The sequence below is a fragment of the Pangasianodon hypophthalmus genome, chromosome 7 (assembly GCF_027358585.1).
Source record: "Pangasianodon hypophthalmus isolate fPanHyp1 chromosome 7, fPanHyp1.pri, whole genome shotgun sequence".
Classification (NCBI taxonomy): domain Eukaryota; kingdom Metazoa; phylum Chordata; class Actinopteri; order Siluriformes; family Pangasiidae; genus Pangasianodon; species Pangasianodon hypophthalmus.
The window spans coordinates 23,189,932-23,203,951 of NC_069716.1; the positions used below are offsets into that span (position 1 = coordinate 23,189,932).

Sequence of the window (14,020 nt, forward strand, 5' to 3'; positions counted from 1 at the left end):
AAAATCCAGTATCAGTTTATCTGTTGGTTACAATGATAATTCCATATAAATCCTACAAATATTCAATAACCTGTTCTTAAGATATTGCACTAATGAGAACCCAACAACCCCCAAAAAAACTATTTTTTTGTCTTGATATATACAGTTTCCAACCAGTATTGAGTGACATTTTGGATCTTTGCTAAACACCTTCCCTGTTTTTCAGATTTTGGCACAGTTGAAATTTGGCAACCCTTGCTATGATCTTGAAGTTATGTTACAGCAGGTTAACTTTTTCTGTACAGTAATACTTCAGAAACCAAAGAGACTGTATGATAGAGAATAGAGACTGTATAATATCTTTACAGTTTAGTGCAGGCCGGCAGTGTGTTTTCTGAGGAATTACTTATCATTAGTGTTAGCTAATGTCCAACCGTCAAGTGGCACCACTGATGTCATGTCCCACTTATAAAATGTATTTCTGTATTTTCTGAATTCAGAAAGTTATATTTTAGGTATTTGTTAATTTTTTTTGCAATATTCTGTGTTTTGATAGATCCCCACATAGGGGATTGTGTATTATATATGAAAACATTCAGATGTATTTTTTCCCCGTCCACGTATATGAGCATTATGAAATGGCATCACTCTTAGTCATGTAGCTTTTCACAGTTTGAACACGGCTTAACATCTCGCCACCAGGCGTCTAAATCTCCAATAACATATACTGAATATTCAGAAGTACCCTACACTTTCTATATTTAGACCTATTCAGAATATTCTTGAGAAATGGCATAGACAGAATGTTTTATCTGAATATTAGAATATTCAGAACCTGAATATGTCATCTTGTGTTGCATATTACATAAGCTGTGCGTGCTGTCTCTCTCCTTCACTCTCTATTTTTCTCTCTTCTCCTCTCTCCATCTCTCACTAGAGTGAGACTGAGCTGAGTTTTGTGTCTTGCTGTTTTATTATTCAGGAGTGTGTCAGCTCTTTAGAGCCACATGGATGCTCGATGTATTTTTCAGCCCTTCAGCCAAAATGGACTTTTCTTGTTCGAAATGATCAAAAACAGACACCTGGGGCATCTGTGATTTCTCTCAGTGATGTAACACAACGCTTCTGAAAATGTTTACCAAGAACCTGAGAGCATCAAGCTGAGTCTCTTGTCCCGCCATCTATTTATGTGTACTATATATGAGAAGAGTGGATACGAATTCTGTTTATACCGCAGCGCTGTTGAATTCTCCATTCTGATTGGTCAGAAGGTGTGGATTAATTTTCTGTAACAGCAGATCTCACAGTAGTTAGCATTTCTATATTAGCTGACACATGCACTTGTATGGCAGACGCTCCACGTAAACAGATTTTAAAAAGCTTGTCATTGTTGCAGTGGTGAGGTTTTCTGTGAGGAGATGTTTATTTAATAATTTTGTAATGAGTCTCCGGTGTCAGTGCTTTGTACCAATCAGACATAAAGCTGTAACTTCAAGATTTCAGACCTGGGGACAGTTTCAAAATCGAGGACTTCTTTGTAACTTCTCTGTAACATGACAAGCTGTGTTTTTTTGTCTCATTAACTTTAAGAGAGTGCTATAACAATGATAAGTGATTAGAGGAACTAGCTTGTTTTGTAGATGTTCGCCAACATTAAGTGTAACTATGAATGGATAAAAAGTACAATTACATAAAAAGTGTAATCGTTGGTAAGTTGCCGTGGTATAAAAGGAATAAAACATTTCACGATGTGCTGTTATTTGAAAATAATCAACCTTGAGGTGATAAGAGTAAAGGCGCTTCACATCAGGCCACATCACACAACCCTGCAGGTGATTATTTTCCTAACATCCTATAATATAGTGTTTTTTTATTTACATAATACATAATTTACATAATAAGCAGTATGACAGCATGAATACGTTTGCAGGTACACACATTGTTTATTGTAACAACACAAAGTAGTGGTATGTTTATGAAGAGTTCTAAAATTGTGTTAGTCATGAACTATCTATAATACTGGGCATTATTTCCTTCTTATTTATCTCACCCTACTGTGACAAATGACTGTTTACTCGATTAATTGTAAAAGTGGAGTCTATCTGTACCCACTAAAGGAAACTGCTTATTGCAGCCACTTCCAATTGTTCAGCAATAAGACTCTGTCCGGTGTCTGATTAGGTCTTTGTTATTGGCCGTGTAAGTCTCCATTAAATGCTCTTTTTATCCACAGTGTGTGTTTAGATGTGAGTGACGAGCCTGGCTTTGTTATTTCAGCATGCCACTGGCTATCCGGATCGCAGCTGTAATTTACTTACACGGGTGATTGTGGTCCGTGTTTTACAAAGCGAGTCTCTCTCGGGGACCCATTGACTAATTTCTAATTCCTGTAGAGCTTTTAAAGCTGAATCTTTGGCATCTGTTGCACAATGATCTAATTCCTGATAAGCAGTTGTGACAGGTGTCAGAGCGTATTTATGAAGCAATTAGGAGGCTTCAATAACAAAGCATCATTTCTGAAGAAATGTGAGCAGAATTTTCTATCTGAGTGATCGCTCAAGTTGTGATTAGCATTTTCAAAAGCACGACTGCACAGCTGGACTGGGAAACACACCTGAAGGTTAATAGTTGGCATTGTTCAAGCCGTGATAAAGAGTCTCACTGTTGAAAAAAAAGACGACCAAGACCCTTTTTGAAATGTTGTTATAAGGAATAATGTTGCTACACCTCCCTATCCATTACACTGGAACTCTGGGCTATGGGTCTGCATAATTTCAGATTTAATCCTCGATTAGCAGAGGCATTGTAGCTGCTTCACTTTTGTGTACAAGATAATAATATAACTGTGTAACTGTATAATCACTAAAGAAATGTGCAGTTCTTATGTAATACTCTGATTTTAATATATAGATAAATATATCTGAAAATGCATAACACCTTTACTGCTTTGTTTATCTGACCATGATCACAGGTAAAATGAATTTATGCGATCCACCACACATATATGTCTACACATATACACGTTTGGCTTGCACTTGCTATCCTTGTAAGAACCTTCCATAAGTCCTATCCGGATGGGATTCATTTTTGCATGGGGTCCTGGGGTACTTTCCTAATTTACAGGTGCTACTCTGTGGTTTTATTTCTGTCTGGATTGGCCATGTCTGTGTTTTTCTTCGTCCTCCTTAGAGAAAATTACAGGCCGAATGCCTACTGTTTTTTTTTTCTTTCCCAGCATTTGCCTGATAATATTAGTCCCGTCCAGATGCACGTCAGTGATTTTCTGTGCAGGTTTTCCCCTAGCGTTGGACTAAAACGTGTCTGACTGCTACTACTTGTTGTATTTAGTCTCGTAGCATGTGTATCAGTGATCCTCCCCCAGATATTAAATACTTCCTGAATCACTACATGAAAAAATTATGCTTTACAAGAGCTATATACTTGGTCTGAGCAATAAGAAAAATAATAATAATAAAAATATATACACACACACATATATATGTCAAACTGCTAATAATTTCATTTATTAATTTATCATCTTATCAACTAACCAGAGTAATCAAATCCATATAAGACTATTGACATAATTATTAATGCTGCAAATTAATGCTATGATTACACCTAAACCTTACACTAACCTCAACCTCAGTAACTAAAAGGAAACCTTTTGGCTATTTTAGTTTTTTTCTAAATAAAAGCTGCAATTAAAAAAAATCAACCAAACAAAGATTTTTTCCCAAGGAGACCATCCACATGTCCCCACAAGGTCTAAACTATCCTTATACATGGCAAGTTCAAATCATGTTCAATCAGTCTAATGTGTGTATACACACACTCACATTAAGGGTGGGCTTAAAGACCCATACACGATATTTAAGTTTGCTAACAAATCCAGCCAAACAGTAGCCTCACAATAAACCTCCATTAAAAAACACTGCAATAGCACTATTATTATTATTATTATTATTGTTATTATTGTAAAAAATAAGGATGGAATGGAAAATGATTCAAGTAATTCAAAAATGGACTTTAACACTGGTTACCGTGAGTAACAATGACGTCCTGATGATACCTGTGAGATCACATTTGCCCTAAAGCATTCATTTTTTTGTCAGAACCAACCTGAAATGAACGTCTGAAAGCCTGAAGCCTTCATGTTTCTTTAGAACAGTGGGAGGCTCTTTTTGATTTGCAGTCCGTCCATCAAACAAGAGGCAAGCAGATTAATAAACAGTCAGGGGTATTCGGTTATACCACATGTTTTGTTGTTATGTTCAGACAAAATGGTGACATGCTTAAATGAAAATGCAAAATCATTATATAACTCCACTCTTCCTTCTCAGTGGTCTCATGAAAGTATTTAGAGAGGAGGAAATGTGTATTAAGGGAGAGATAAAATTCCAAGGTGCAAAGGGATCATTTAGAATAAGTCTCCCCATAAGACTAACGTCAAATGTTTAAAGAAACATAAAAGGTCACAATAAATGTAGAAATTAAAATAATTAGTCTCTGTGGTATACTTATAAACATTTCACTTAGTATAAGCAGCATATGCCTACGTACACATAATTATAGCACAAACAGCTAATGTCTGTTCTGTTCAGCGCATTACAGTATTGAATAATTGTTATTAAAATTCCACCTCCTGCTGCAACTTTAAATTTATCCGCCTTCCCTGAATGGGTCTAATGATGTAAATGATGAACAGTTGTCTGACCCCGCACTGCTAGTGGGATTATAATTATTTAGCAGTTATTTGTACTTCCTTAAAAATATTTATTCATCAATTCCATGCTGTTGATAAAATTGTTACACTTGATTTAAGAAAGATTTTAAAAGGCTTGTGCAATGCTGATTTGATTCTTTTTCCAATTACAGCAAGTGTTTTATTATGTTTTATTCTTCTGCCACAGCAACTTGCCAATGCTAACAATTGCATATGTATAATAAACTTCATCATATTTTTTATCTGTTTCTAGATACATTATTGTTGTGTAATGTCTGCAAATCAAGTTAGTTCCTGTATTGCTCACGTTATAAACAACTGTTCCCTCACCAATCTCTCTTTTTCTGTCTCGAAGTTCATAAGATACAAAAACACAGCTTGTAATGTTAATAAAGAAACAAAGCTGCCCTTCCTGAAGACTTTCCTGTGTTACCTCTGACTGACACTGGAGACTCCTTCCAAAAATACTAAATAAACCTCACCTCACAGAAAACTTCACTGTATCCATTTAAGTGTCCTTCATGTAAGCCTCTGTGTAAGATGTTACTATATAAACAGAAATATATTAGAACAAACGCATTGATATAAACCTGTGATTTGTTTTGGAGCCCGGCACTAACATCAGAGCTGCTGTTATAAATTAAATCAACACCTTCTGACCAATCAGATTCGAGTATATGACAGATATTAGTTATTATACAACAGTTAGTTCTGATCCAGTAATCTGATTGGACTAGTGATGTTCCAAGAGTGCTGATATTTAGTATTTAGTAACTGTACTGGGACATTTCACTGTTTCTACTTCACTCTCCTTGAGTGTGTTCACGACATAAAATTCCAAATCTAGCAATAGTTTGTTGTGTTGAAACCGTTACAACACTTACTACAGACTGTCTATGGCAACACGCAACACTCTATCCCTCTATCCACCTTCAACTTCTTTGGGGAATTTTTTCATAATATATAAAAATAAACAAGATTATTGACTATGTAGTGTCTGATATGTCAGTTACTCAATATTTATTTCTTGTTTATAAAACTGTTGTATATAAAAAGTATCAACCAGCCCTTTCATACCACTTCATACGTGGATAATCGCTGTGGAGGTGCTTTCCAGATGCTTTTCCAAAGTCCCGAAGGCTACACATAGCTAATAGGATGTTATCAAAACATTCAGGTGATTTTAAGGTTAGGCTGTAACATTACGAAAACAGTGTTCCTCCAATGTTCTACGTGTATCTGCTGTAATAATGATTTATGTATAACGTTCCTCACGCAACATTCCCAGGTAGAATAAAAGATAAATAAGGAAACAATAGTTCCTAACAAACATAATAAACATTACAACAACATTGTATTGGAAAAACGTTCACAGAACACCTAAAAACTTGGCAGATTTTTTTTTTATGTTCTGAGAACCAAACATTCCTAAAACTGGAAGGTTTTGAAAATGTTTTACTAACCGCAAACTGTTAGCTGGATGTTAGCCTGTTTATAAGGAAACATAAACAAGTCTTAACTTACACGGTGTGCATTTGTTAAATTCCTTTTAGCTCTAATAGCATCACTGATATTAGTTGGATGAAGCGACACTCATGATTGTGATTCTATATGAACTATGAGTTTGCTTGCATAATTTCAGATTTTCTCCTTCAAGTAAATTTTTCTTCAAGATTTCAATTTTGCCCTAAAGAAAAGATGCTTTTATATGAGATCCTTTATATGAGATTGCTCTCCTGTATGTCTTGTACTCACAATGCGAATCTCATTTCTGGTTCATGATTCAATCTTTCTCCACGGTCAGGAGCTGCAGGGTTTCGTGTAATCACGTTGCCCTGATTACAGGATGCCTGTTGTTATTGATTATGATCATTAAGCTTCTCTGAAGACCTGTAATAGCATATCTGTTCTCACGCTGTGAACTCACATAAAATTCCATCCTTAATGTACTCCCTGTACTCATGCCTCCCAAAGCGCTGTGAGATAACGTTTATCTTAAACGTCTTCAAATTTTTTGTTGACTCAGTCCCCGGAGTTTGAATGCATAACTGTGGTGTTTGGTAGAAATCCTGCAGGAAGTTGTGAGGAGTGTCAGGTTTGTCACTGCCTTGTCTCTGTGAGACAGCGACTCTTCAGGGGGCCACCATAAAGCTCAGAGACCTGCTGCTAGCCGAGATCTGGCCTGACTGCAAAGTTCTGTCTCCAGCTGGGCATTTCACCCTTCTACACTGTATTTGGAAACTCATTTCAAGCCGAACTCTTACTCTAACAGCATTTCAAGGGCTCAGAGAAGTGTAGAGGGATTGAGAGAGTTTTAAGGATAAAATTATATCAGCGCTGCTAGATATGTAGCTCACTGCTTCTTAGATTACAGTCAGAACTTAAGCCAGTGTCTATGGCTTTATTCACATAAAAGTCATAAAACACTGTTATAGGGATATAGGCATGCTGGTATAGGGAAAAAATCAGTGACAGTGTTGTGTGATGTGACCCAATGCACAACTGAGTCACTTTTACTCCTAAGAAGTTGATAATTTTCCATTAACAGCATGTCCTGAGGAGTTCTATTCCACTTAGACTAAAGCATTTAGACTAAAGCACTTAATTTATTAATAAACAACACATAGTACTTTTTTTTATCAATTTGTAGTTGCATTTAATATTGTGGAAAGTCCACAAGTCAAATTAGTTGGTATTGTTACTTAAATTTTCGCCTGCAGCTTGTCTTGTTACTGAGAAACCAGAAAATGCATAAAGTCCTGAAGACTTTCCTATGGTGGAAAACCTTTACAAAGTGCTGACGTGCGAGATACGTTCCATAAATGCGAAATAAACGTAGCCATATCGATGACTTAACACAATAACGTGTTTGTTCTCAGTCCATTTATTATTAGCCTTAGATTATGTAGATTGTCCCCCGTACAAGTCCCTGTGAATGAGTTGTTGCTATAGAAACAGTAGAACGAGCGCATTATTGGAATTATTGCCATAACTATTGTCAGAGCTGCTGCTATAGAAAATGAATCAACACTTTCTGACTAATCATCATTGAGAATTTAATAGCACTGTGGTAAAACAGAATATATTACATATGTATTAGATATTGTATAATTAAAATAATAATGGAATTCTGAAAAGCACATTTTCTCTATGACCAGGCACCACGCGACAACCGAAAGAGGGAGAGGTCCCAGGCGTGGACTACAACTTTGTGAGTGTCGACCGGTTTATGGAATTAGAGAAAAGTGGGGCTTTACTAGAGAGTGGAACATATGAAGGTGAGTAAAGTGTACTTTGTTCATTCTTTGTTTTTCTCTCAGACTCAGAATCCATATATATATATTAGCTCTCGATATCTTGCTAGTGTTCGCTCTTGATATTTTATCTTGCGTTAGCTCTCGATATCTTGCTAGTGTTAGCTCTTGATGTTTTAGCTGAGTTAGCTCTCAATATGTTAACTGGTCTTAGTGCTAACTTTCAGTATGGTGGCTAGTTTTAACTTTCAGTTTGGTATCTAGCATTAGCTCTCAGTATGGTAGCTAGTGTTAGATCTTGATCTATTAACTAAGTGTTTGCACTTGATATTTTAGCTAGTGTTAGGTTTTGATATGATAGAAATGGTTTTGCTACACAGTATTTATTTCTTTATGTTGTTAGCTATAAAATAATCAGACTTCTGTTAGCTTAACTGAGGTTTCGTAGCTATATTTGCTAATCCATGTTAATATTAACTTGTGGGATTCAGTTTTAATATCATTAAACATGTCAACACTTGTCACATATGTATACACACTGACACACACACACACACACACGAAAAAGCATTTCACACATGATGGGCTGGTGATTTATGTCGAAGACTTAGGATCAAAAGTTACTTTATTTTTAAGTAATGAAATTTGCGTACTTTAGTTAGGCAGGGACGTAAATCAATTTTCTGGGTGCGACATAGAGATTATGTAAATTCTTGAGTAGAAGCAGCTGAGATGGAGATTTTTCAATAGCATCATGACCACCTAAAAAAGTCAGGTATAGCAAATGTGGACTGAATAAAGAAATAGTGTTATTTTTCTATGCTGTCAAATATAACGTGGTGTATTTATTTGACATACAAAAAGACTGATACACTGATATATTAACACAAAAAGATGGGAAGCACTGACAGTATATTGACAAGCTATTTCAGTATGAATAGTCCTAGTTGCAATTATCACATTTATCACTGTAAATTTGATTTAATTGAACAAAATAGCTTCCAAGCTCATTATTCAGCAGCTTATAAAATAGCACTTGATCCAGCACATCCTGTTATTTAGCATTTTTTGTAATATCATGCGTCGCCATTTACTTGTATGCACTTAATTTAGCCGCTTTAAATAGACGATACTATTATTTAATTACATTTATATAATTAATATTGGCCTCACATGACATTCCAGTGTTTTTTTCATGTATTTACAGCCCAAAACATTTGTAGCATGACATTATGTGCTTTCATCATACCGTCAGTCAGTGTTAGGGGACTTAATACTGCAATACAATTTGATATGCCCTAGATCAGAATTGTGCATAAATAAGACACGCCTCTGTTTTAGCCAAACTCCGCCCACGTCCGCAACTCTTGCACAACTTCTGAATGGAACGTAAGTCCAGAGTTACTTTTGAGATCTATATACCAGTTTGCGCAATTTCTGTATTAAATCCTCACTGCTTGCGAAACTGAACTCTGGATATGGATTAACACTTATGTAGTTTTCAGTCCCTTATTTAAGCACACATTTAAAATTTTTAATAGAATATGACAAAAAATATGTTCAAATAGCAGTATACACAAAGTGCATTGTTAATTACCACACCATTTTTGTGCATGCGTGTGTGTGTGCATGTGTGTGTACTCTCAAAGGTACAACAATGTTCTTATAGGTCCAATTAAACACTAATATAATACTATATTTATGTTTCTCTAATTAAAGGTACAAAATATGTACCTGTGAGAAAACCAACACATTGACCCAGTTTTCATGCTATATATGAACACCTCTATCAGCCTTTCTCATTACTGTGGAGTTGTGCACGAGTGTTTGGATGTTTCGAGCTTCGGCAAATCTTCTACTTACTAACTAAACTGATAATTCATAAATGGGCATTGTTGCCCTGTTTATAAATATGTCCCATTTTCACAGCAGTGTGAAAGCAGAGGTAGTAGGATGTACAGAGTTGCTTAATTTGGGCTCATCGTTGTCAGTATTGGGGTGTTCATTTTTGCCATTTTGACAGCTCCAGTCGAGGGGAGGAATGGGGTGAGGTGAGGTATAGGGTTCTGCAGCGTCTCTGTGCAGCGATTTCAGTCATTTGCTGTCTTGTTCTCGGAAGTCTGCTACCATCACATAGCGGATGTTTGGCTGGTGATTTTTTTCCCCACTCAACGTGTGTGTAAACGTGAGGCAATACATATTGTATTCACAGTCGTGTGACAGAACCTTTGTTCTGGACTATATTTGGCTGGTAGGGTTTCCGCCTCACTGTGCATTTTCAGAGCTGTAGTTAGAGGCGGTGCTGCTCTGGCCTTGAATCAGGGGCTCCAGCTCTGGATGTTTCGTTCGTCTATAACAACAGCACAGAATTTTACAGCTTTATATCTGGAAGTATTTATATTTTGTCTGTGGATGTTTAGTGGATATAAAACTGTGCTTAATTTAAAATAAAAGACCTTAGTAACAATAACATTTTATGGTGTAGAATTTGGCAAATCAAGTTTTCCTTATGCATATTGCGAGCCCACTGAACATTAAGTGGCGGATTATGTTAGCAGTGAGACATTTTATTCTGGAGTTTAGGCATTTTGGCAGGTGGCAGATGCCTACTACAAGCATCAAGTGATTACCTGTTTGCTAACATGACACCATTATACCTATTATGTAAACAGTTTAACATTATTTCACAAGACAATTACAGTTAAAAGCTGTGGTTGTTACAGAAAAAGCCAAGTACACAATAAAAACACAGTAAAGAAACTGTTGTTATTTATAGGTTGTGCCAGATAGCAATAGAATATAAAAATAAAAGCATTTACATAAAATTATGAAGAGTTATAATAGGTAATATGAATGAAATATGAATAAAATAAAAAGTAAACTACACACTAAGCTAGCATAATATTAGCAAACTAGCAAGCAGCTTCAAAGCAGCGTACATGTACTTGATGAATACATTATACGGATTGAACAGATAGTGTTTTCTAAACAAATACAAATACATATGTGAATAGGATGTGCACTATTTTTTTTTTTAGCTATTGTAGTGAAATACCATATAAAGGACCCCATTTGACTAGCAACAGTAATAAATGTACAACGAAATTCACAGCAGGAAGTCAATTCATTAAATACAATAATATAATCTGCTATAGTAGTATCATACTCATAATGTTCATACTCATAATGATTTACACTCACTAATTGGCTTACTCCGATTTTTATAAAATATAAGCATCTGTTTATCTGAAACACCTTCTCAGAATGCACATGCACACTATTAGTGAATATATTCTGACACGGTTATACGTAACCTGAGGTACACATCTCACACACAGAGGAAGAATTTCGCAGTCTGGGTCTGAGGGAGCTCGCTGTCAGGTGTGTGCACTGGTTTTCAGGTGCAGGTTTCTTTTGGGTCCAGACTTCACACTGATGATCTTTCATACTGCATCATGGTGCCATGTGTGTAGCACAGTGTGAGAGCAGTGTGTGGGAGATGGAGTCTGACTAGGCTCACAGCCATGCCTGTTTGTCAACAGCATGTCTTTCATTTTCATTTCATGTCTGTTTGACTCTTGCTTACAACACTGTACTGAAAAGAGGGCAAAAGGCTACATGTACGAGTTTCAGGTCCATCATGAACTGCACTAAAGTTTTTTCCTAAGAGTATTTGGAAAGGATTATAAAATAAGTAAGGAGTAAAATACAATGGTGTATGCTGTTACAGGAAAACAGTCAACAACAGGGTGGTGTGATGCGGCCATGACATGAAGTATATAACATCTCTAACACCAAGTCCCAAAGTGTTTAATTTCTCTTAGAGCACAGCAATTTACCAATGATTAAAATGTGTAATTACTAATAAACACCACTTTCTACATAACATTATATTTTAATTGTACATTTGATGTTGTGGAACGTGCCACTTTAACAGGGGTGTGTAGACTTTTTATATCCACTGTAAATAAACATCTCCGCACAGCAAACCTCCCCAAATTAATGATTATATATTTTTTCTGAATTAAATGACAAAATGTTTTTAATCCATTTATTATTAGAATTAGAGTATACAAAGCCTCTGCCATACAAGTCCCTGTGAATGAGTTGTTACTATAGAAACAAAAATGTATTAGATTAGATTAGATTTAACTTTATTGTCATTGGGCAGAATACAAGTACAGAGCCAGTGAAATGCAGTTAGCATCTAACCAGAAGTACAAATAGCAATGCTGAGATCAGAACCAGTATTAGAACGAGTAAATTAATGCAAACTTGTGATTTGAGTCACAGCCGGAGCTGTTGTCAGAGCTTCTGTTATAGAACATTAATCCACATGATAAATGTACAAAAATATATTATATATCAGAAATATAATTTCTGATTAAAAACTGCATACTTTTCTTCCCTTTTGATAAGTATATGTACAAAATGCACAATAGATCCAGTCAGAGATTTTTTTTGTGATCTGATCTATAACACTATGACATGTTATAGAATAACTACACATTTCTTTCATGCTACACTTCTCCGTCTAACGTCCTAAAGCGTTCCTCGGTTTGTTCTTCTGGGGAAATCGAAAAGATCGAATCCTACACCAGAGAGTTTTCTTTTTAGAAATGGTTCTAAGTAGAACCCCTTATAGAACGCTACTGTTAACTGTTAACCCTTAAGCAACCTTTTCTTTGTATGGCTGCTCAAAATTAATAATCCTGATTTTATTTCGCTCAATATTTTACTTAGAATTATTTATTATTCAGGAAAAAATATAGATTATTATTTATTGCATTGAGTGTAGTCATTACTTCAAATCAACAGGAGACAGACTTTTGTTGCACTGGGCCGTCTGACAAATTAATTGGTTAAGTGAATAATGTAGATTTATCTATCAATGATCAGTCAATTAATTAATAAATATATAATCAAGAACCACCACGGAATGCAACTAAATGCAGTGCAGCTTGTGATTTAATGCAGCAAAATGAATAAAACTCTACCTTGTTATCGGAACTGAAGACGTAGCTTTGACCGGTATGTAGTTATATCCATATGCTGTCACATCTCTAGTAATGAGTAGCGATTTCTGCTATTCCTCACTACATTACAAATGTATCAGTAAGATGAAAAATGAAAATACTTCCATGGTTGTGTCTATATTTTCTCTATAAGAAGAGTATATGGGTATTTCAGTATATGGGTATAATTCTGGGTCACAGTGTGTAATTGAACTTTTCCTTACAGCTCTGGACTCCACTATCAGCCCTCCTCTCTCTCCCCACAGACCCGCAAATGAATTCATAAACCTCTGCCGCTTACACACACACACACACACACACACACACACTCGTACTCAATTTTTAATCATTAAACCAGATTCCCCCCGATACACATGACTTCTTTTTAATCTTGAATAAAAGGTTTGGGCTCTTTGTTATAGAGGTCACCTTAATAACAAACATCACACATACTAAGAGGAAAAAAAAAAGAAACCGGGCAGAGTTACTGAAAACATGATTAAAAAGTCGCGCAAAAAAAATCAAGCCGCATACTAAGCAATGCCTGTGCCTTTTTTAAAGCAAAGGGGTTTTTTTTTTGGACTTTGGCATTTCATTTTTGCTGTCTTTCATGAGATCTTTGTGCTGAATGATTGCATGGTATAGCCTGAAGGATACTCACGTTCTCAGATGTAGATTAGTAAAGGGTTCTCTTTTGGTTCTAGATAACTTCTATGGCACGCCCAAACCCCCGGCAGAGCCCACGCACATGCTGTTTAATGTGACTGACCAGCTGCTGCCAGGTGCTCGCCCCAGTGCTGAGGGGAAGAGGAAGAGGAACAAGTCAGTGAGCAACATGGAGAAGGACAGCATCGAGCCTCCCGAGGAAGAGGAGGAGGAGAGCCCTGTCGTTAACGGCAACGGCATTGCTATCACGCCAGGTTAGCATAACCTGCTCAAAGTGGGACAGCCATGTTTGCTTGTTTTCTGACAGAACGTTGGAAAATGGTGATGTTCACCATATTTTAGGAGGCAGACAGCTTGTAAAAACCACCAATGATATTATT

At 36.2% G+C, this 14,020-nt stretch overlaps 1 protein-coding gene across 10 annotated transcripts in view; it reads left to right on the forward strand.

Moving 5' to 3' along the window:
* magi2b (membrane associated guanylate kinase, WW and PDZ domain containing 2b) overlaps positions 1-14,020 on the forward strand; it is a 123,361-nt gene that overhangs the window by 45,552 nt on the left and 63,789 nt on the right. For 9 of the 10 annotated variants that reach the window (XM_053235554.1, XM_034305947.2, XM_034305950.2 and 6 more), the window contains exons 3-4: positions 7,864-7,983; positions 13,679-13,894. In XM_053235554.1, the coding sequence (XP_053091529.1) occupies positions 7,864-7,983; positions 13,679-13,894 (336 nt within the window). The remainder of the gene's footprint in view (positions 1-7,863; positions 7,984-13,678; positions 13,895-14,020) is intronic. The other variant, XM_053235555.1, reaches the window with a different exon arrangement.